We start from the raw sequence: 24,318 nt of genomic DNA, 5'->3' as shown, positions 1-24,318 counted from the left end.
TAAGAATAATCTTAGCGATTATAATAGGGTTCTTGCGCAACCAAGTTGCTCGAACCCTAATAATGATAAGCATGGGTGAGAGCAGTCGCTGTTTCTAATGTCAGGTGTAACACAGTCTTAACACAAGTGTCTGTGTGTGTGTGTAGGGTGTGTTGCTAGGCCCCGCCCCCTCCTCGATGACTGACAGGTCTACTAAAGGAAAAGTGAGTGGAGCAGGTGATGAAGGTGCATTTCCGCTGCTGCCGAGTGTGTGAGTGTGTGTGGGAGGAGACGCTGTAACATTGACGTGGGTGTGGGGACATTTACTGTGGATACACAGACGTTACTGTGGGGACACATTGACACAGGGAGCAGTGGAGCGAGCAGCAGCCTGAGGATTGTCTTACCGTCGGTGACCTGTCTGTCACCATGTTCAAGAAAAAGAGCAAATCCACCGTGATCACGACGCCCAAAGCGACGTGAGTACAAGTGTTGTGTTGACTTGTATCATTAGCACCTGTACTAACGTAACCTAAACTTTCTCTTTAGAAAATATAGTCGCCGAATTGAAAAGTATAATAAAGTTATTCAAAAACAGTGTAGCCTTTATTCCAACAATGTTTTATTTAGCGCGCAGGTATGATTCTTATTTATTAAGGCATTTATTTGAATGGAGTTTGGTTGTGTACGTGCTACAGGAGAACGGCTGTAGGTTGACTGACATGTCAAATGTGCTGCATGACTTCAGTCCATGTCATGTTTGTGAAGTGAAGGTGAAAGAGTGAACTAACGTGAGGGTGTGGCTCAGAGACACACACGAGTAAAGGAGTAAGAACTGGTTTGATCACCCTGCAGCTTCACATGCTCCATATAATGAATAATGAAGAGCTTTCACAGCATCTGACCAACTTATTTATGTCATTAAACATACACAGTTACAGGTGTGTGTGTTTATGTTTACATTTCGAACATTTAGAACAATATTCTTTCTCAAAGTCACCTTTGCTTCAAACTAAAAGTTACCAAAATGTTTTGATTTGAACATGTGAACGGGCTTAAATCAGTGGAAACACATTTATTTTATCATCATTTTTGGCTTCAAAGACTCTCAGGCAGATGATAATAATCCTCCTCGCTGTCACACCACCGTACTTCTCTCCTAATGAAAATCACTCTATTGTTGGCTTCTACTCATCACTGAGGTTGAGATGGTGAAGATAATTGTAATCTTTGACAAACAACTTCCAGATAACTGTCAGTGGAGGAATTCTGAAGCTGAGGCTGAAACTGGTTTTACTGTGATCTCAGCTGTCAATGAAAGACATGTTCATTTCAAATGATGCATCTCAGGCCACTCTTACTCTGTCTGCTCCGAGCTTTGTGTTCCTGACGACGTCTGTGATCCCAGCACAGGAAGAGCAAGTTTATCACAATAATATTTTCAATTGCATTTGCTTTTGGTCAGGATAATCGTGACAGAGGTCAGAGGTCAGAGGGACAATAAGTAACTGTAACACCACAGTCATGTAGGTTTAAGTGCAGATGCAGAGACAGCGTTCTGCTTCTCGTTTTAATGTGTCCCTGTGGAAACATGTGACCTTCCAGAACCAGTTCCTCCCCAGAACCAGAACCAGAACCAACACAGTCACAGCCTGTGAGACTGTGGACATCACACAGATACTAAAATATGAAAATCCTTTGGAGGAGAACATTTCAGTGTCTGAATCAACATGTTTTTGTACGTAGTTATGCAACACAACAGAGTCAGTGGGTGTGTCTCATGCAGAAGAGGGCGGGGCCCGGTTAGTATCATCTGTTTTGAATTTTACATCATACGTTTAGATCATACACATGCACAAAACAACGAGAACCAGACTTTAAGACAAAGAAACATCATGCTAGTGTGACTGAAACTGTAGAAACTCTGGGACAATGTGATTTAGTTGTCTCCAGCCAGCATGTCCATGTCCTTCATCTGTGTCCATGTCCTACACCTATGTCCATGTCCTACATCTGTGTTCACGTCCATGTCCTACATCTGTGTCCATGTCCTACACCTGTGTCAATGTCCATGTCTTACACCTGTGTCAATGTCCATGTCCTACACCTGTGTCCAAGTCATACACCTGTGTCCATGTCCTACACTTGTGTCCATGTCCCACACCTGTGTTTATGTCCATGTCCTACACCTGTGTCAATGTCCATGTCCTACACCTGTGTCAATGTCCATGTCCTACATCTGTGTCCATGTCCTACACCTGTGTCAATGTCCATGTCCTACACCTGTGTCCAAGTCATACACCTGTGTCCAAGTTGTACATCTGTGTCCATGACCTACACCTGTGTCGTGTCCATGTCCTACACCTGTGTCCATGTTGTATATCTGTGTCCATGTCCTACACCTGTGTTTATGTCCTACACCTGTGTCCATGTCCCACACCTCTGTCAATGTCCAAGTCATACACCTGTGTCCATGTCCTACACCTGTGTTCATGTCCATGTCCTACACCTGTGTTGTCCATGTCCTACACCTGTGTTCATGTCCTACACCTGTGTCCATGTCCACCTGTGTCCATGTCCTACATCTGTGTCCATGTTGTACATCTGTGTCCATGTCCCACATCTGTGTCCATGTCCTACACCTGTGTCCATGTCATACATCTGTGTCCATGTCCTACACCTGTGTCCATGTCCTACATCTGTTTCCATGTCCATGTCCTACACCTGTGTCCATGTCCTACACCTTTGTCCATGTCCATGTCGTACATCTGTGTCCATGTCCTACACCTGTGTTCACATCCATGACCTACATCTGTGTCCATACACCTGTACCACACCTGTGTCCACGTCCATTTGTGTCCATGTACACCTGTGTCCATGTTCTACACCTGTGTCATGTCCTACATTTGTGTCCATGTCCTACATTTGTATCCATGTCCTACACCTGTGTCCATGTCCTACATCTGTGTCCATGTCCTACATCTGTGTCCATGTCCTACACCTGTGTCCATGTCCTACACCTGTGTCCATGTCCTACACCTGTGTCCATGTCCTACATCTGTGTCCATGTCCACTTAGAACCTGAGGTGTAAAAAATATGCTTGTGATACTTTTCAGGGAGCGATGGCGACTGACGACACTTGAAATGGAAGCAACAGCCAAATAGAGAGACAGCTGTTCCTCCGTCTCTGTCCTCGCCGTTAAGACGTCTCTGTCTTTGGCTGTCTCTGTAGGAGATTGTGTAGTATCAGTCACACAGCTCTGTCTTTAGAGGAGTGTCTTGCTTACACAAGAACCTGTTGCTTTGAAGGTTTAGGTGTGAAAAGTGTGTGTTTATGATCCCGAGTTTGTTTTCACACAAACCTCCTGCAGGCTGTTTTTCTCTTGGATTGTCCTCGTCAGGCGTGAACTCTGCAGGAAACACCCGTTCAAACTTGTTTAGTCATTGTTTTATATCAAATCCAGCTGCAGAGGCTTCTGTCAGTCAGTTTCCAGGCGTGGGTGTGGATGTGACACAAAGACCTGTGTTATATTGTTGTGTTCTGTAGTTCATGTCTGAAGGATTATCTTCACTATTAGTGCAATTCTTATTCATAATTAATAATCGTTGTAAAAGTGCTTTAAACTCTAAAACGATGGTGAAAAATAAGAATCTCAAACTAGAGCTTTAGACATCATGAGGTCATGGATTGACGAGAAAGACGCCAGCTCCCCCTGGTGACTCTTCAGTATATGGCAGTTGAACTGTACGTGTGTGAGCAGTCACTCATGGGAAATATTCAAGATTTTTAGCATTCTCAATTATGTTAAGACAATGTAGCACCATCAATGTGAGGGACTTTTTTTTGCTACCCTCACCACTTTATTAGGTACACCTGCTCAACTGCTCGTTAACTCTAATATCTAATCAGCCAATCACATGGCAGCAACTGCATTTAGGTAAAAAGACGTGGTCAAGACCAAGCATGTGAATGAGGAAGGAAGAGGATTTTTATATAAAGGAACCACGGTTTTTCTGTGGTGGTTACAGAGTGATGCCAGAGATCAGAGAAGAATGACCAGAAACTCACAAAAGCTTGTTACAACTGAAGTATGAAGAAGACCAGCAGAAGATCACACCAGTGTGCCTAATAAAGTGACCTTCATAATATGGCACTTTTATTCATAGCAGCATTGATAGCAGCAGTATCATGAATGCTATGACATGTAATCTCTTCCTTGTCACATGTTTGATATGGAAAAATATTTTCTTTTTTCTTACCAAACGTCCTGACGCCCTACACACACATAGCTTCACAGTGACAGTTGAACACACCTGTGCAGTGGGTGATACCTGTCACAGGTGTGTCACTTTCCTGACACATCAGACACAAACCTGCTCGGCCAGTTTGATAAACTCTCAGGAACAGAGTCGGTCAGTCAGTCCTGTGTGTGTGTGTGTGTGTGTGTGTGTGTGTGTGTGTGTGTATGGTGCACCTGCCGGTGTCTTCTCACTGTTAGGCTCACAGTAACTATAATATCACACAGTACAACAAAGCAGTCGTGGTGAATGCTGGTGAATGCAGTGATGCAAAATTCTATCTTTTAAATTCAAATATTAATGTTTGATGGGAATGTATTGTTAATATTTACTGGAGTCAGGATTTAGAAGCACATGTTCATTGTGTGACGTCACTTTATCGTCAACTACAAGAAATTGTCCAGAAAAGTGGTTCAGAACTGACGGAAGACACTGAGGAAAATGTGCTCAGGTCACTTCCTGTTTCAGCGCAGTTTGAGACCATGGTGTGAGACCATCACACCATGACGCACTCAGATCAGTTGTGCTTCATACACTCTCTGCACTCTCTGTACCTTCTCTTCAGGTCCTTCTCTTTCCAACTGACATCTGACATCACTGACATCACTGACAACAGTGACACCTCTGACATCACTGACAACAGTGACATCACTGACATCTCTGACATCACTGACAACAGTGACATCTCTGACATCAGTTACATCACTGACACCAGTGACATCTCTGACATCACTGACATCTCTGACATCAGTTACATCACTGACATCAGTGACATCTCTGACATCTCTGACATCACTGACATCAGTGACATCTGCATCAGTTACATCACTGACAACAGTGACATCACTGACATCTGTGACATCACTGACATCTCTGACATCACTGACATCACTGACATCAGTGACATCAGTGACATCAGTGACATCAGTTACATCACTGACATCAGTTACATCACTGACAACAGTGACATCACTGACATCACTGACATCAGTGACATCAGCATCACTGACATCAGTTACATCACTGACAACAGTGACATCACTGACATCAGTGACATCAGTTACATCACACATCACATGACAACAGTGACATCACTGACATCTCTGACATCACTGACATCAATGACATCAGTGACATCTCTGACATCAGTGACATCAGTTACATCACTGACATCAGTTACATCACTGACAACAGTGACATCACTGACATCACTGACAACAGTGATGTCAGTGACATTCAGACCAGAGGAAGCTCTGAAGTTCTGCTAATAATTATTTTGTCAAACTAACCCCCAGGGCTTTCGTCTGAGGGCTCAGTTCTCTCTCTCTCTCTCTTTCTCTCTCTCTCTCCCTCTCTCTCCCTCTCTCTCACTCTCTGTGTACTCGGTCTATGAGTCTGCATTTCTGAACGCTTTGCTAAAGGGAATTACCCAGAGTTCATAGTGTTTGTGGATAAACAGACCAAATGGCAATACTGCAATAAAAGTAGCTTGGAAGCGCAATTAACTCATTCCAAAGGTTTTTATTTAGTCAGAGCAAAGTAAGAACACACTCTGAGAAACTCTTTACATGTTTATGTCATGTTTACGTCATGTTAACGTCATGTTAACGTCATGTTAACGTCATGTTAACGTGACATTTTAGAGCGTCCTCCTGTTGTCAGTGTTTATCCCACTGCTGTTTGTTATGAACACTCTTGCAGCAATGACTCTAACAGTCGTTCAAATTGTTAGTAAAGTCATGAAAAGTGTAAGTTTGTATGACAGGTCATTATAAATGAGTGTGTGTGTGTGTGTGTGTGTGTTCCAGGGCTCCCTCCACAGAACTGAGCGTCCTGATCGAGAAGCTGCAGAAGAATGCCGACAAAGTGGAGAAGAACATCTACGACGTCGAGCAGAACCTCAACAAGGTAAACTCTGAACTCACCTTTTATTATCAGAAAAGTTCATTTGTCAAAGTGAAACTCTGGAGGAAGTTTAAGGCCGTCATGACTCACAGGACGGTAAACAGTGCAGACATCAAGCTGCATTATAAAATTCACCCTCTCCTCTGACATCCATACAAGTCTATGTTGCTTATTTATTGACCTTGAACATGATAATTATGCTTAATGATGTTCTATAATGATAATAATAAAAATGATGCATTTTATTTACACTTTACAAAGACAAACCAGAATGAAAAGCAGACAACAGGACGACAAGTAAACTGATCATGGAGAGTCAGTGAATTACAATAACATGATAACCCCAGAATTTATGTCACTAATACTTCAGACCACCATGTCATAAATGATTTTTATTTTGATTTAAAAAAATAAAAAACTCATCACTGTGTGTCCTCTGCTGCAGGACGTCAGTAAGATCAACGAGGGGAAGCAGCCGCTGTATCAGGATGACGCCAACAAGAGAATCCTCAACTCTCTGGAGCTTCTCACCGGTCTGGACGAGGACGCCGTCAACGCCAAGCGCCTCAAGCACCCGCAGGCTGAGATGATCGAGCAGGAGTGAGTCACACGCACGCTCACACACATACACACGCACACACGCGCACACACGCCACACACGCACGCGCACAGGCATACACGCACACGCAGCGCACACGCGCACACACATGCCACACAGGCATACGCACACCTGCGTGCACATGCACACAGGCATACATAAGTCACAGGACACAAGTCACAGGTCACAGGTCACAGGTCACAAGTCACAGGTCACAGGTCACAGGTCACAGGTCACAAGTCACAGGTCACAGGTCATGGGGTCACAAGTCACAGGTCACAAGTCACAGGACACAAGTTCGACTGATTGATTGGCTGATTGTACTCGATTCCATTGTAAATCGCTTTGGATAAAAGCGTTTGCTAAATGACATGTAACATACATGAGCTTTTTTATTCTTAATCACTGTCCCTGACTCTCATGTGGAGGATAAAGCAGTAGAACATGGATGGATGGTATGTTTCAGCTTCTTAAATGTGATTAATAATATATTCAAAACCATGAAGACGTCATTATTTCAACATTTTTTTAACATTTTCCAAACCAAACGAGCAACGACGGAAAAATAATCGCCATCATAATAAATGGATTATGATAATAATGCTGTGATACACCATGATTATTGACTATGATTGTGTGTGTACGTGTTCAGCATGAGACAGCTGCGGGAGAGAGTGAAGAAGCTGAGGGACGACCATGACCGCATCTACCACCTGGTCCGTACTGAGGGGGTTCCCACCATCAACTGGGGCAACATGATCGATGAGAAGATGGTAGGAAGTTCTCCTGCTGCCTCACACAGCACATTCACTCATTCACACATAAGCTTGTGCAGTGTTGCATTCAGATGTTGTGTTGATGATGGAAGATCTCAGTGGGTTCAGGTTTGGACTCTGAGGTGAAAATCATGTCTCGTGCTCCCTGAACCATTGTCATTGTGGAACATCCCTGTGTCATCAGGTCAGCTGACCTCATTGTTTGGGCACAGTGACCCCTGACCCCAGGTGCTGACTGTGGCCTCTTCAGGTATGAAGGCCCTGAGAGTTCAGTGCACACAGAGATCAAGCAGTATATGGCAGAATCTGACCTTACACTGCCCCCTGGTGCCTTTAGCGAGAACAGAGCGGACAATGTTACGTCTTCAGACTCTGATCAATTTTGTCTCATTCTGTGTCAGAGAACACTTCTATAAGTCTGCAGTTCAGAGGGAATCTTCAATTAAAGGGCCAGCTTCAGTGCATTTCCACCGGCTCTTCTCGCCTCGCCACGCCACGGTTTAAGTAGCGTTTCCACTAGCATAGCACCTGGTACCAGGTTCTATTTTTAGTACCTGCTCCCGTGAGGTTCCAAGCGTGTAAGTAGGTAATTATGCGATGATTGGTCAGACTGCCGGCCGTTGACTGGCCAGAGTCGTCCCACACACAAACAAGCCGAACAGTGCTGAACTGTAGATCACTTCAAACTACTGAACTATCTTAAAAATGTGGGTCTTTGAGTGTCCAGAAAAGCGCTATATAATGATGTATTATTATTATTATTGTTATTATTATTAATCGCCAACAACTACAGACGTGTGGTGTAAAGTCACTCGTCACGTGCAGAGTAGAGCCATTAGTGTCTGTCCCAGGTATAAAAGGATTGCATGAGAGCAGCTGAGGTGAGACCTGACACGGGGAGAAGATGAATGCAGCCAGGTCCATGTGTCACCAAGGAAGTCAAGTTCACACGGATGAAAAAGTTATGAGCTGGATGACTGAAAACCTTCAGCCTGTTTATTCAACGCAGCGAGAGGACACGAGTGTGTGACAGTGAAAGCACAGTTTCAGTCCGGTTGTCGAACTGGCCAAACAAATAACTTTGACACATATCTGACTTTATATGTGAGCTTCTCATACTTGGTTTGCAGAGCACTGTGAGCTTTGAGCAGCTCAGAGAAGTTACCATTGATCTGACTGTGTTTGACACAGAGGTGAGTGTATTCACTCTGCAGGTTCATCAGAGCTTTGGTCATCTGAGCCACTTCCTGCTCTTTGAGCCTGAGCTCGCTGTCGCCCACGTGTCCCATGTGTCCCATGTGTCCCATGTGTCCCATGTGTCCCTGAGCTCTGTGCAGGATGTCGGCCGGTCGAGGTTGTTCCCTCGCTGCCTTGGTCTCATAGAGCTGAGCGTGGTAGTGCTCGTGTGTGAGTGTTGAAGCCTGTAACACAGAACAGTGTGTGTGTCCTTTAGGCTCCGCCTCTGACTGATGCATCATAAACATGAGCTTGGCAAAGGTCGCTTGGTTCTTCGTCATGTTGTCGTCGTTCTCTGACGTCACTTCTGTGTGATACTGTGAGACAGAGCAGTGTTTGGCTGTAATTCGGTCATATTTGGTCTCCACATGCTCAAACCCCGCCCAACTCTTGTCCTTGTCCATCGTCAGCGTGGACATGTCGTACCTCATGCTGTCTGTGGCTGCGAAGGCTTTGTTTTGCGTCTCCAGTTTTTTGTACGCTCTCATGAGACAAGCGTTGTCCTTCACTTCCTTCTCCAGTCTCCTGTAAGCCTCTCTGTTGTCATGGTGTTGTTTCTGAGCGAGCCGTCTCTCACTGAGGGCGTCCTGCAGGTCTCCCTGCAGCCTCCGGTTCTCACTAGCCAGATGCTGGTTTTCCTGAGTCAGCAGAGCCAGTTGACGTGTGTCCTTCTCCTGAAGACTCTGAACCTGAAGGTGTAAAGCCTGGATCACTTTGTCTTTCTCAACATTTTCTTCAGTCAGCTCTGTGATTGTGACACAGTTCCTCCTCAGCTCAGCTCTCAGTTTCCCGATCACGTCCTTGTTATCTTGAAGATCAGCTGACATTCTGCTCATTTTCTTTGCATGTCCGTGCTGCTGCACTCTCTCTGAGTGCTGAAGATCAGCCAGCTGTGCCTTCAGACTGATGTTCTCAGTTTCTTCTTTCTTTAAAGCGTTTACAAGCTCAGCCTTTTGTTTTTCCTTCTGCTTCAGAGCTTCTCTCTGTGCTGCTCGGTCTGTTTCGCTGGTCCTCAGATCCTCTGCAAGAGCGTCTCTGTCTTTGTGTGTCTGCTGCAGGTCTTCTGTCTGTCTGGACAGATCTCTGTGAATCATCTTCAGATCCTCTGCGAGAGCGTCTCTGTCTCTTCGTGTCTGCTGCAGGTCTTCTGTCTGTCTGGACAGATCTCTGTGAATCATCTTCAGATCCTCTGCGAGAGCGTCTCTGTCTCTTCGTGTCTGCTGCAGGTCTTCTGTCTGTCTGGACAGATCTCTGTGAATCATAGTCAAGTCCTGTTCAAGAGCAGATTTGTCTCTTCGCTCCTGCTTCAGGACTTCTCTCTGTCGATCTAGATCTCTTTTAACCGTCTTCAGATCCTCTTTAAGTGCATCCTTCTCTCTCTGCTCCTGCTCCAGAGCTTCTTTCTGTCTTGCCAGATCTCTCTGAATTATCTTCAAATCCTTCTCAAGAGCAGATTTGGCTTGTTGCTCCTGCCTCAGGGCTTCTTTGTGTTTGGCTGAATCTCTTTTAACCTTTTTTAAATCCTCTTGAAGTGCATCCTTCTCTCTTTGATCCTGCCTCAGGGCTTCTTTGTGTTTGGCTGAATCTCTTTTAAGCATCTTTAAATCCTCTTGAAGCGCATCCTTCTCTCTTTGCTCCTGCTCCAGGTTTTCCTTCTGTCTTACTAGATCTCTGAGAATCATCTTTGAATCGTCTTCCAGATCAGGTTTGGCTTGTTTTGCCGTCTGTAGGCCTTCATGTCCACCATCACACTCACGTACCAAATGCTTACTGATCTCCTCTAACTCGTCACTATTTCCCTCCTTCGTTTCCTTTCCATTTTGTATCACATGACCGTTTTTCTCCACAGTCTCCTCCTCAGTCTCCTCCTCAGTGTTGGTCGGAGGAGGAGCTGTGTTTGTGTCAAACAGAGTGTCTCGTCCTCCATGACGACCTCTCCAAACTTCCATCTCTGTCCATTGAAGACCTTTGCTGCACGGTGGATCTGTGATGTTGGAGTTTTGACTTTGATGTTTAAACCTGTAATGTTGCATCAGTGTGTGTGTGTGTGTGTTTGTCAGTTGGCGTTGCTACTTCATTCTCAGGTTGACACCATAAAACTTTGAAACTTCTCATCTTTAATTCAAGTGACGTCCTCTATGAGTTCTGTCTGAGATCAAAGATCAAAGCAATGACTCCTGATGTTCATCAGGTTTGTCATGAAGAGTCTTTTATTAATAATTCTGGAAGTCTGTGCACAGAGGTGTGATGAAGAAATGCTAAAACCACCACATGACAATAAAGCATGCTGAACTGACACAGTGTGTCAGGTTTCTTATTCCAGTCTTCTGTTCATTATCATTTCACTGAAGAATTCTCAGCACAGACACAAGAACAACATCTAACTCCACACTAAAAGTTCAAAGTCTCCTGGTTGAACTGGGATCTGAACTTGTTCTTGCTATAAGGAGGAAGTCGCTTCTCTGTGTTTAAAGGCAGGAGTAAGAAAACTAAGGATGCACCGATTTTAAAATTATGGCCGATATCAGATATTAATATTGCTGTTATGGCCGGTAACTGATATCTACCTTAATTAAAAAAGAAAAAAAAAAAGTTTTGTACAGACTGAAAATCATGAGTTTTTGAATGCCTTCCTTTATTGTCCAAATAACAATGTTACAGGGCTACGGTAAAACACAAGTGAAGGTTTTTAGAAACCTTTACCATACACTTACAGTTAGTACAGTTTAACTCCTGTGCCGAATATTGGCCGATACCTTTATTAATGTCGATATATATTGTGCATCCCTAAAGAAAACCCCTCCTCTACTTGAGTACTTAAGCAGGAAAGAAAAGCCTGTTCCACAGGAGTGAATGAAGCACAGATCAAAGGCAAATGTCCCATGGGAAGGATTTGAGAGCAAAGATCAGTCCCACACAGTGTTCCATGCTTTTATTGTGGCTCTGCATACGTGATCCGGATCATGGTCTGGTTGGTTGGAGGTCTATCCATTTGCGTACAGAGACATTTTGATCTACGCTCATTGGTCACGCCCCTTGGAAGTGGGAGGTGACTTGACCGTTTCCAGGCAAGCATCTGACGTTAGTCAGGATATTCCTCAAGATTAACCACTGAACCACACTGTATGAACTCTTGTGTTACTCTGTCTCTGCTGTAAATCTGTCAGAGGTGTGAATGAAATAATCCAGAAATCTAGAGGTTTATCACCTGACCAGCTGTTGTGTGCAGTGGACTGAGAGTCTTTCTTTGTCTCCTTGTCCAGGACAACCTTTCAAACAAGGGCTTTGGGCAGGACCTGCCGTCTGTGGAGAACGAGGTGGAGGAACACAACATCTTCCACAGTGAGGTGGAAGCTCTGGCCCCTCATATCTCCACTGGAGGTGACAAGGTAAATAAGACAGATCAAATCATTGAGCCATTTATGTTCATAATGTCATATATGTACATATAGTACACTGAATTCATATATACATAATATCCACATATGTACACATATGGACCTGCATCTGGGTTTATTTAAAAGTGTGTAGCACTGTGTTGAATCATTTTTGACCTGATCTGTAATTAAACATGAACGTGATCTGTGTGTTCTCAACCTCTCTGCTCCCTGTGTTTGGCAGGAATACGTCAACAGTCTCCAGACCAAGTACAACAAGCTGCTGGTAACACACACACATACACACACACACACTAACCCTGATCCTAAAACCAGGTCTTAACCCCCAAAAATCCCTTTAAAGTTAGAAGTTAGTTACAAAATGTCGTCAAAAAGAGAGGTCTGTATGTTTGCTGGACCTCACAAAGATAGAAATACGAGTACACACACACACATTCTCTATTCTCTATAAGTGTCACAATGATTTTCATACTCCATGAATCTGTGGAAATTCTCGAAACAGTTTAAATGATTTCAGAAAATATTCACATTTAAGAAGCTGAAGAATCACAAACGGATTTATCCAGAACTAATTAATAATCCATTAATAATTGAATAATCGAGTAATTGAATAATATTTGCAGACAACCGTGTCCCAGGATCTCAGTCCCCGACAACTGTGTGAATCATTGAAACATGCTTTTATCACGTCTGCACACAAAGATTTTACATTTCATTTAAATAGAGTGATTTACACCTGAAAACAGGAAAGATTCTTTGTCAATGTCGTGCTGGCGCCCCCATGTGGCCTGTGAGACACAGAGACTGTCAGTGACGAGTGAACGTGTCTCCGTGGTTTAGGCCACGTCAGGTTCCCGTCAGCGTCACCTGCTCAGTCTGCGCGACTACATGCAGCGCTGCACCAACGAGCTCTACTGGATGGACCAACAGGCCGAGGAGAGGGTCAACTACGACTGGAGTGACAGTAACCTGGACTACCCCGCCCGCCAGAGGCAGTACGAGGTAACACACACACACACGCCCACACATGTCTATGTGTGCACAATAGTGAGGCAACAAATATATACAGAGGCTGTATGTCTGTCTTTACGTCTGTCTTTAAGTCTGCGTTTACGTCTGTCCTTAAATGTCTGTGTTTACGTCTGTCCTTAGTCTGTCTGTCTTCACGTCTGTGTTCGTCTGTCCTTAAGTCTGTCTTTAAGTCTGCGTTCGTCGTCCTTAAGTCTGTCTTTATTCTTACGTCTGTCTTTATGTCTGTCTTTCGTCTGTCCTTAAGTCTGTCTTCGTCTGTCCTTGTCTGTCATCTGTGTTTACGTCTGTCCTTAAGTCTGTCTTTACGTCTGTCTTTACATCTGTCTTTAAGTCTGTCTTTAAGTCTGTGTTTACGTCTGTGCTTAAGTCTGTCTTTATGTCTGTCTTTAAGTCAGTGTTTATGGCTGTCCTTAAGTCTGTCTTTACGTCTGTGTTTACGTCTGTCTTTACGTCTGTGTTTATGTCTGTCCTTAAGTCTGTCTTTACGTCTGTCTTTAAGTCTGTGTTTACGTCTGTCCTTACACCTGTCTTTACGTCTGTCTTTAAGTCTGTGTTAACGTCTGTCCTTAAGTCTGTTTCGTCTGTGTTCACGTCTGTCCTTAAGTCTGTCTTTACGTCTGTCTTTACATCTGTCTTTAAGTCAGTGTTTACGTCTGTCCTTAAGTCTGTGTTTACGTCTGTCTTTACGCCTGTCTTTACGTCTGTTTTTAAGTCTGTCTTTAAGTCTGTCCTTCTGTGTCCTCCCTACAGAACTTCATCAGTAAATGTCTTGAGAGTAAAGAGGCCACCATCACTAAGCTGAACGATGATGGAGAGAAGCTGATTGCTGCAGAGCATCCTGGGAAGAATGTCATTGAGGTACAGATTCATACATTTATAGATTATTGAACAGGTGGTCTAATACCTGACCACCAAGAAACAATCATGTGCTTTACTCTTTAATGTTTTTACATTTGAAAAGTCATAGATCACAACAATAATAATAATAATGATATTATAACTTTAAAAGTCTGTATGAACCATGACATTTACATAAATACAGGCTCACATGGAGGCGGTCCACGCCGACTGGAAGGAGTACCTGAACCTGCTCATCTGTGAAGAGAACCACCTGAAACACATGGACGAGTATCACAAGGTGAGACACAGAGGACACATGTGGACACATGTAGACAGATGAAGACGCACATACTCATCACTGTCTGTGTGTCCAGTACCATAAGGAGGCTCGTGACACCCAGGACCTGCTGAAGCGTCTGGACACTGAGGTCAACCAGAAGTACAACCCTGAGTTCAAAGACGTGTATCAGATGGAAGGTCTCATCAGGGAGCTGGATGTGAGCATGTCTTCACCTCGACGTCAGTATATACATGTACCATGTCCACAACAGAGGACAATAAGCTGTGTGTGTGTGTGTGTGTGTGTGTGTGTGTGCGCAGGACCAAAGCAAGGCCATGGACCACTTTGATGAGCGGGTCAAGGCTCTGCAGAAGCGCAGCCTGCAGGTGTTGCCTCTCAAGTACCGCAGAGAAACTCCTCAGAAGCTTCTGCCTGTTGAAGCTCTGTGTGAGTTTGACACGGACGAGGTACGTCAGCAACGTCTGCAGCATTTACAGAAACACAAAGAACTAAAATGATTTATGAAATTAAAATGATTGTGATTTCATGTTGTCGACCATGTGTGATGTGTGTGATTTCCTGTTGTGATTGTTGACTGTGTGATTTCATGCTGTGATTGTTGATCGTGTGTGATTGTTGACCGTGTGTGATTTCATGCTGTGATTGTTGACCGTGTGATTTCATGTTGTGATTGTTGACCGTGTGATTCATGTTGTGATTGTTGTGATTTCATGTTGTGATTGTTGACTGTGTGTGATTTCATGCTGTGATTGTTGATGTGATTTCATGCTGTGATTGTTGACCTGTGATTTCATGATTGTTGATCGTGTTTGATTGTTGACCGTGTGATTTCATGCTGTGATTGTTGACCGTGGTGATTTCATGTTGTGATTGTTGACCGTGTGTGATTTCATGTTGTGATTGTTGATGTGATTTCATGTTGTGATTGTTGACTGTGTGTGATTTCATGCTGTGATTGTTGATCGTGTGATTTCATGCTGTGATTGTTGACCGTATGTGATTTCATGCTGTGATTGTTGACCGTGTGATTTCATGTTGTGATTGTTGACTTTGTGATTTCATGTTGTGATTGTTGACTGTGTGTGATTTCATGCTGTGATTGTTGACCTGCGATTGTTGACCGTATGTGATTTCATGCTGTGATTGTTGACCGTGTGTGATTTCATGTTGTGATTGTTGACTGTGTGATTTCATGTTGTGATTGTTGACCGTGTGTGATTTCATGTTGTGATTGTTGACTGTGTGATTTCATGTTGTGATTGTTGACTGTGTGTAGGGGCAGATTGTGCGCGGTGAGCGGTACACACTGCTGCGTAACAACGGGACCAAATGGGACGTGAAGGATGCAGCTGGACGCAAAATCACTGCCCCCGCCGTCTGCTTCATGATCCCGCCCACTGACCCTGATGCAGTTTCCATCTCTGACAAGTGAGTGCATGCTAATGTAATAGTGAAAACAGTAGATTTAAAGATGTTAATTCAGCTTAATGTTATCAAATGAGATAAACACATCCACTCTATGATTACATCACAGTTATATGCTTTGGCTGGTGTGAAGCACTGCTGTTATTCAGCTGAATATCATAAATAAGACCTGATCTCAGCCGTTATGTTGACATGTGTTTGTGTGTGTTGCAGTCTGGCTGGTCAGCAGAAGTCTCTCAAACAGAAGATGGGAGGCAGTAAGGCGACTCTGCTGAAGCGCTTTGATGAGCTGAAGAGGGAGAGTGGCACAGGTACGTACCACATCCTCCAGGGTGAGGGTTCAGTCTCTTCTGACCTCTGACCTCTGAGAACTCTGCTCACTGAATCCGTTTCGGATCATTATGTGTGAAAATCTCTATTGATAATTGATAATGGTGAGTTCCATTTACATCGGAACGTTGAAGTTGGAACCCAGTTCACTGCGTCTGCACACAGACAGCCGAGTAACACAATCCTTTGTGTATGACTGATTTACATGTGTGTGTACAGTGGCAGCCATCTTGGTGTTGGTGAGTTTATTTCTAGTTGAAAACCAGAGTTCAGGAGAACTTAAATTGGAACGCACCAGAGGTGAATGCTAAAAATGACACTGCAGCTGTAAGTGTCAGGAAAAGCCCTTTAAATTATTTAAAGTTGAAGTGGTATTTATAAGGGCTTTAAAATAATAATAATAATAATGATGATAATAATAATAATAATAATAATAATAATAATGATGATAATAATAATAATAATAATAATAATAATAATGATGATAATAATAATAATAATAATAATAATAATAATGATGATAATAATAATAATAACAATAATAATAGCAATAATAATAATGATGATGCACTGTGATTGTGTGTGTGACCAAAGACAAGCAGGAGCAGCAATGCCGTCAGCTGATGGCCGGTCTGGATAAAGTGGTCAATGATCTGGACAAACAAGAGAAGGCCATTCATGGACGAGTGCGTCCACCACTGGAGCAGAACAGGCCTCTGCAGGACAGCGCTGACCGTCTGCAGGACATGGGGGTATGACCTCTGATTAACACAAAACACTGATGATAGTAGACGCGTGTTTTTACCTGAATGCTCTGTTTCAGGACATTGCTGCAGCTGTCCGCAGGATTGAACCTGAGAAATCCTCTAAAGTTCAGGATGCAAAGAGTTTCCTGGTCTCAAACCCGACGTGCACCAGTGCTGCTCAGCTTCACAGCAAAGTCGATGAAGCCAACAAGAAGTACGACAGGATCGAGGACCTTCTGCAGTGCTCTCAGGAGAAGTATGGAACCCACTTATCTCAGCTGAATCCTTATGTGTGTTCCGTGTTCTAATAGCTGCGCTTCACCTTTGTTTAAGATTGAAGAATTCCAACCAGCTGGAGACATCGCTGCAGAACGGGAAGACTCTGCTGTCGACCTACGAGAACAAGCTGGCCAGAGAGGAAGTGGCTCCAGCTGACATGTCTTCACTGGAGAAAACTCAGCGTGAGCTTGGGGTGAGTTCTCAAACTGCTCTATTTACACCTCGTATTCTGGCACCTGAGTGGATGAAGGAGAGACATAACATTTTCATATCACATGATGATCTCTTTTTTCAGGATGTTGCTTCAGACCTGAGGTCCAAGAGGTCAGTGATCTCTGACACGGAGCAGAACCTGCGCTTGGCTAAAAACAGCTGTGACAACATGGCCACCAAGTTCCAGGAGCACTGTCCAGACATCGAGCGTCAGGAAGCTGACGTCCAGAAACTCAACAAGCGTTTCAACAACCTCAACAGACAGATCGACACCAGGTGAGTGAAGAGTTTATCAGAGGCAACATGGAGACAGACATCTCCACTTCTGTTCTATACAAGGACATTTACTGTTTTGTTTCCTTTTCTATGCACTACAGTCAAAATTCCCCAGCTCCACTCTGATCACTATAAATATATATACATATATATGTATATATATTTACAGTGGGTACTTTCTGTACCCACTGTAAATATATATGTACAGTGGGTACAGAAAGTATTTTTTAAAAAAAAGAAAAAGTGAAATATCACATGGTCATAAGTATTCAGAGCCTTTGCTCAGTATTGAGTAGAAGCTCCTTTTGAGCTAGTACAGCCATGAGTCTTCTTGGGAATGATGCAACAAGTTTTTCACACCTGGATTTGGGGTTCCTCTGCCATTCTTCCTTGCAGATCCTCTACAGTTCTGTCAGGTTGAATGGTGAACGTTGGTGGACAGACATTTTCAGGTCTCTCCAGAGATGCTCAATTGGGTTTAGGTCAGGGCTCTGGCTGGGCCAGTCAAGAATGGTCACAGAGTTGTTCTGAAGCCACTCCTTCGTTATTTTAGCTGTGTGCTTAGGGTCATTGTCTTGTTGGAAGGTGAACCTTCGGCCCAGTCTGAGGTCCTGAGCACTCTGGAAGAGGTTTTCTTCCAGGATATCTCTGTACTTGGCCTCATTCATCTTTCCTTCAATTGCAACCAGTCGTCCTGTCCCTGCAGCTGAAAAACACCCCCATAGCATGATGCTGCCACCACCATGTTTCACTGTTGGGATTGTATTGGGCAGGTGATGAGCAGTGCCTGGTTTTCTCCACACATACCGCTTAGAATGAACGCCAAACAGTTCAATCTTGGTCTCATCAGACCAGAGAATCTTATTTCTCATAGTCTGGGAGTCCTTCATGTGTTTTTTGGCAAACTCTATGCAGGCTTTCATATGTCTTGCACTGAGGAGAGGCTTCTGTGGGGCCACTCTGCCATAAAGCCCAGACTGGTGGAGGGCTGCAGTGATAGTGGACTTTGTGGAACTTTCTCCCATCTCCCTACTGCATCTCTGGAGCTCAGCCACAGTGATCTTTGGGTTCTTCTTTACCTCTCTCACCAAGGCTCTTCTCCCACGATTGCTCAGTTTGGCTGGACGGCCAGGTCTAGGAAGAGTTCTGGTTGTCCCAAACGTCTTCCATTTAAGGATTATGGAGGCCACTGTGCTCTTAGGAACCTTGAGTGCTGCAGAAATTCTTTTGTAACCTTGGCCTGATCTGTGCCTTGCCACAATTCTGTCTCTGAGCTCCTTGTGCAGTTCCTTCGACCTCATGATTCTCATTTGCTCTGACATGCACTGCGAGCTGTAAGGTCTTATATAGACAGGTGTGTGCCTTTCCTAATCAAGTCCAATCAGTTGAATTAAACACAGCTGGACTCCAATGAAGGAGCAGAACCATCTCAAGGACAATCGGAAGAAATGGACAGCATGTGAGTTAAGTCACAGCAAAGGCTCTGAATACTTATGACCATGTGATATTTCAGGTTTTTTTTATATATATTTACAAACATTTCTACATTTCTGGTTTTTTTCTGTCAAGATGTGGTGCTGAGTGTACATTAATGAGAAATAAAATGAACGTTTTTGATTTTAGCAAATGGCTGCAATGAAACAAAGAGTGAAAAGGGGTCTGAATACTTTCCGTACCCACTGTATATCCCCTGTCTTCTTCTGTGCTCCCCTGTCGTCCTCTCACCTGTGGTTCTGTGTGTTGCAGGTCTCAGAGTCTGCAGAGAGCTAAGATGTCGTACAAGAACTACCGTAATGATTATGATAACCTGAACAGCTGGCTGTCTCGTATCCCAAACTACGAGCCTCGTGAAACTGACGACACCAGACAAGTGGAGACCAAGCTGAAGAATCAGAGGGTGAGTGATGAGCAGCAGATGATGAACACATGAGAGGTCTGATAGAAAACTGTCTAAATGTCTGTGGTGTTTCTGCAGAACTTGCTCTCAGATATCGCGAGAAAGGAGTCTGACCTGAACAATGTGTCCAAGAATGCTCAGCTGTACCAGCAGGCTGTCAGAGTAAGATCTTCTTCTACTGATCATCACTGTGAATGTGGACAAACACAGAGTTTGATAACTTACTCATCATTCTCTCCAGGACTATGAGATTGAAACAGAGAAGTATAGATCCCTGCTTGACCTGGAAGACGGACTCGTCCCTCAGACTTACAAGAGGAGTCGACTGGAATCTCCTGCAAATACAGTCAAGGCAGAGGTAAGTGAGGCACAGCGGTTCTTTACATGCCCCTCCTCTAAATGTCTTTTTATTATGTCAGTCACCAGGGACACATGGTGGAATAGTGGCTAGCACTATAGCCTTACAGCAAAAAGACCCAGGTTTCACCTGGTCCCAATGAGCTGTATGGAGTTTGGCTTTTGGCTTGTTCCTCTCCTTGTTCCTCTCTGTGATGGACTGTTGTCGTATGTGCACTGGGATTAGCTCGAGCAGCCCTGTGACCCTCATGTAGAGGATAACATTTTAAGCCTGCATTTCCCATAATGCAAAGCAATAGCAGCTTTGATTTAGACGACCCACCCCCATAAAAAGATAAAGGGCAACATATTTCATCTTCACACCGAGCCTCTACACTGGGCATGGGCTGGAAGTGGTGACCAGGTACTATTTTTAGTACCAGGTACTAAAAAGTACCTACTTAGCATGCTTGGAACCTCGCCAGAGCAGGTACTAAAAATAGTACCTGGTACCAGGTACTATGCTAGTGGAAACGCTAGTTAAACCGTGGCATGGCGAGGCGAGTAGAGCCGGTGGAAATGTGCCACTAGTGTCAGCTGGAATGTAACATGCCGGCCATGCTGGCTGGACTAGTTTCTATTTGAGAGTGGAACCTTTTCAGTTTTATTGAATCTGGAATCAGTTTACAACTTACCTTGGGGCTGACAGAGAAGAGATCTTTATTGTCTTTTTTGTTTATTGTGTATATGGTTGTATGATGAAGATGAACCACTGTACCGCCATTTTAATGTGTATGTGTTATTCATGACTCATGACTTCACCGTTTACAGGAAGCTGCCATCGAAGCTAAATTTACCGAGGTCAATGCTGTGCACAACCAGAGGCTACAGAATCTGGAGTTTGCAGACAGTCTTCTTAGACAGGTAAAAGATTTACTTTTACGTGTTTTCTATTGTTGAATCGAAGACAATAATATCTATATCAGAAATTTTTTTAAGAATGATTATGTTTCCCTCCACAGCAACCAGATACGTCCATAATCCAGTCTACTCATGTCAAATCAGTCCATGCTGCCCCAGGAGAAGAGCCTTGGAGATACAGGAAGCAGCTGGAAGATGAGATCCAGAGAAGGGAGCAGTTAGAAAAAGAACTTGAACTCATCCAAACTGACATCTATGTCCTTGAAGGACAGAAGCCCCAGGATACAATTGTCAAGAAGGAGCTGATTAAGAAGGTTCCTGACCCCCAGCTGGATGAAGAGATACACAAAGTCCAGCAGAGGCTCTCAGAGGAGCGACGCACTACTCATGTTCTGGAGAACGACCTGGAAGTGCTGAAGCTGAAGCTGCGTGGCCTCGAGACCGAGGTCAAAGAAGGGGCTCAGCAGTACACTGTGAAGGAAGTCCTGCGAATAGAAAGAGACCGTGGTCAGGAGGAGGAAATGCGCCGGCTTCGAGAGGAACTGGATGAGTTGAGAAGACAGAAGCTCATCAAAGACAACGAGCTGATTCAGATCCACAAGCAGGTTACTCTTCTGGCTGAGGAGAAGAACAAGGAGCAAGAGGTGATCACTGAAGAGGAGGTGATCAAAGTTCAGAATGACCCTCAACTTGAAACAGAATATCGGGTTCTCCTCGACAGGAAGCAGAAGGAAATGGAAGGCAGGCAGCAGCTGGAGGATGAACTGAAATTTCTTCAGGAGAGGCTAAGAAGGCTAGAGAAAGAAAAGGCCATGGCGGAGGAGAAGATTTCCATTAAGGAAGTGCTGAAGGTAGAGAAAGATGTTGCCTTTGAAAGAGAGGTAGACAACCTCAGAAGACAGTATGAAGATGAGAAAACGAGACGTAGATCATCACAGCGAGAAAAGGCTGACCTCCAGAGGAAAATTACCAATCTAGAGGAGGACAAGTCCAAAGTTGTCATTCAAGAGAAAGTGCGGGAAATTGTCCGTCCTGACCCCAAGGCTGAAAATGAGGCGGCCAATCTGCGGCTTGAACTCGTGGAGCAGCAGAGACGCTATAGAGATGCAGAGATGCAGTTTAGGTCCCTGCAGGATGAGTTGACCATGCTGAGAAACCGAGGACCCCAGGTGGAGGTGAAGGAGATCATCAAAGAAGTCATCAAATACAAGACAGATCCTCAGACTGAAAGAGAACTGGAGAGACTTCGCAATGAAATAGTGGATAAAACCCACCAGACAGAGAAATCAGAGATGGAAATCCGCCAGCTTAATGATGAAATTCAGAGATGGAAGGACACCAAACCCCAAGTGCAGACTAAAGAGGTGGTCAATGAAGTGCTGCAGTACAGAGAAGATCCTAAGACGAAGGAGGAGATTGAGATTCTGAAGAGGAAACTGGCTGATGAACAGACCAAACGCCTCGAGCTTGAAAGAGACCGGTCAGCCCAAGAGGAGAAGATCAGACTGAAGAAAATGGACCTGTCTCAGGTCCGTGAGAAGATTGTTCAGCAAGAAGTGGTGAAAGTAGAAGAAGACCCTATCCTCAAGTCAGAGTGTGACTCCTTCTCACTCAACATCAGCAATGAGCAGAAACAGAAGGATAGCCTGAAAACTGAGCTTTACCAACTGCAGAGGCAGAAGACTGACCTGGATCTGCAACTGGAAGAATTAGAGCGTGAGCGCAAAGCAAGACGAGATGCAGAACTGGAGATCCAGAGGCTTCGCATCAGACTCAATGAGCTGGAGATCCGAGACAAAGAGAACAGAGAGAAGGTGACAGTCAAACAGAAGGTGGTTCTGCAGCAGGATCCCCAACAGGAGAAGGAACACTCCATCCTTAAACTGCAGCTCGATGAAGAGAGGCACAAGCGTGTCCTGCTGGAGAAAGAGCTGAATGCCCTCATTCAGCAGCAGCTCACCCTGGAGAAGATGGATGTGAAGGAAAGAGTTGTCCGCACTGAGAAAGTCCAGGTTGAGAGGGACCCAGAGGCTGAGCTGGAGATCCAGAACCTTACTAGGACTCTGGAAGAAGAGAAAAGGAAAAAACGAGAACTTGACCAGGAGCTCTCTGTCCTCATCACCAGGATCTCTGATATGGAATTCACCAACACCAAGTCAAGTAAAGAACTGGACTACATCCGTGATGAAAGTAGCCGACTGCAGCAAGAAAACCAAAGGCTGCAAAATGAGATTCGAAAGCTTCGGTCTGAGATTGAAATCACCAGCAAAGAGACTCGGATTATCACAGAGTCTGCACCGAGGGAGGAAGGGAAGAACCTGGAGCTGAGGCTTGATTCTCTACAGAGAGAACTCGCAGATCTGAAGCATGTGACCACCACGAAGGAAGAGGAAATTGAAAGGCTTCAGAAGAGCCTACAAGCTGTGAGAATGAAGAGGGAGCAGAGGGAGAGCCATCTCCGCAGGTCTATCGTCGTCATCGATCCAGACACAGGGAAAGAGATGCGACCAGAAGAGGCCTACAAACTCGGTCTGATCGACTGGAAAATGTTTGTCAACCTGCAGAGCCAGGAGTGCGACTGGGAGGAGATTACAGTGAAGGGTCCCAAGGGGGAGTCTTCAGTTCTCCATGACAGAAAATCAGGGAAGAAGTTCTCCATCGATGACGCACTGCGTCTCGGGCACATCACAAATCACCACCTTCAGCAGTACAACAATAAAGAAATCACCATCCAGGAGTTTGGTGTTATGGTGTCGGGCAAGAACAAATAAATGACAACCTTTTAAAGAAATGCATTTGAAAAGCTTTGTATACACTTGCTTTTTATTTTACTCCTATTCTGACTTAAATACAGTGGTGAGTTGGCATTCTTCTGTTCTTTATCCATGTATTTATTCCCCTTTGCATTTTCAGTCTGTGGTACTGGCATGAATAATATGGATTGATATTAATATTGTTCTGGCTAACTACAATAACACTATGGTTGACTGGGTACGAGGGTTCTGAAATCCTTTGATTTGCTGAAATTAACAAAGGTACTAAACATTTGATTTATGGAATATGGATGTGTGCAATGCAAGCTTTAATAAAAGTAGAATCAAACTAAGGAAACTGTGCATTTTTTTTATTTCTCATCCAATTAAAGACTTAGATGTAGAAAAATACACAGTTCACAGACACCACATGCGACAACAATACTGCAGTTGTTTTCGATGGTTCTCCTGCCACTGAGTCCATCAGCCATTAATTATATAGCAAGATTCAGACAAATCCATGCAAGCAAATATGCGTATGTGTGTGTGTGTGTAGATATATATATATATCTATACACACACACATATGTGTGTGTATTTATATACATACACACATATATATATACACATATGTGGGGGGTGGAGTGGCTCAGTGGTTAAGACTGGTACGCTGTGTGCGAAAGACATCATGGTCTCAAGTTCGATTCCACCCCTGGCTGATTGAACTCGATTCTCGGGGAAATTTACTGCAAATAAAGTCAAGGTAATAAATAATAA

The 24,318-nt window shown here is 44.1% G+C and overlaps 1 protein-coding gene across 1 annotated transcript; it reads left to right on the top strand.

Moving 5' to 3' along the window:
- The first annotated feature begins 235 nt into the window (after nt 1-235).
- ppl (periplakin) lies at nt 236-23,894 on the top strand. Its single transcript, XM_044050941.1, has 22 exons — nt 236-458; nt 6,088-6,187; nt 6,630-6,784; nt 7,435-7,555; nt 12,058-12,183; nt 12,416-12,457; nt 13,033-13,194; nt 13,975-14,082; nt 14,267-14,362; nt 14,439-14,561; nt 14,665-14,811; nt 15,642-15,793; nt 16,004-16,101; nt 16,715-16,872; nt 16,944-17,122; nt 17,200-17,338; nt 17,441-17,634; nt 19,381-19,531; nt 19,610-19,693; nt 19,773-19,889; nt 20,699-20,791; nt 20,890-23,894. Exons 1-22 carry the CDS (start codon nt 409-411, stop codon nt 23,557-23,559), a joined length of 5,265 nt encoding a protein of 1,754 aa, XP_043906876.1. The 5' UTR covers nt 236-408; the 3' UTR covers nt 23,560-23,894.
- Nucleotides 23,895-24,318: the final 424 nt, after the last annotated feature.

The sequence above is a fragment of the Solea senegalensis genome, linkage group LG19 (genome assembly GCF_019176455.1).
Source record: "Solea senegalensis isolate Sse05_10M linkage group LG19, IFAPA_SoseM_1, whole genome shotgun sequence".
NCBI lineage: Eukaryota > Metazoa > Chordata > Actinopteri > Pleuronectiformes > Soleidae > Solea > Solea senegalensis.
This window is presented reverse-complemented; position numbering and strand designations above follow the sequence as displayed.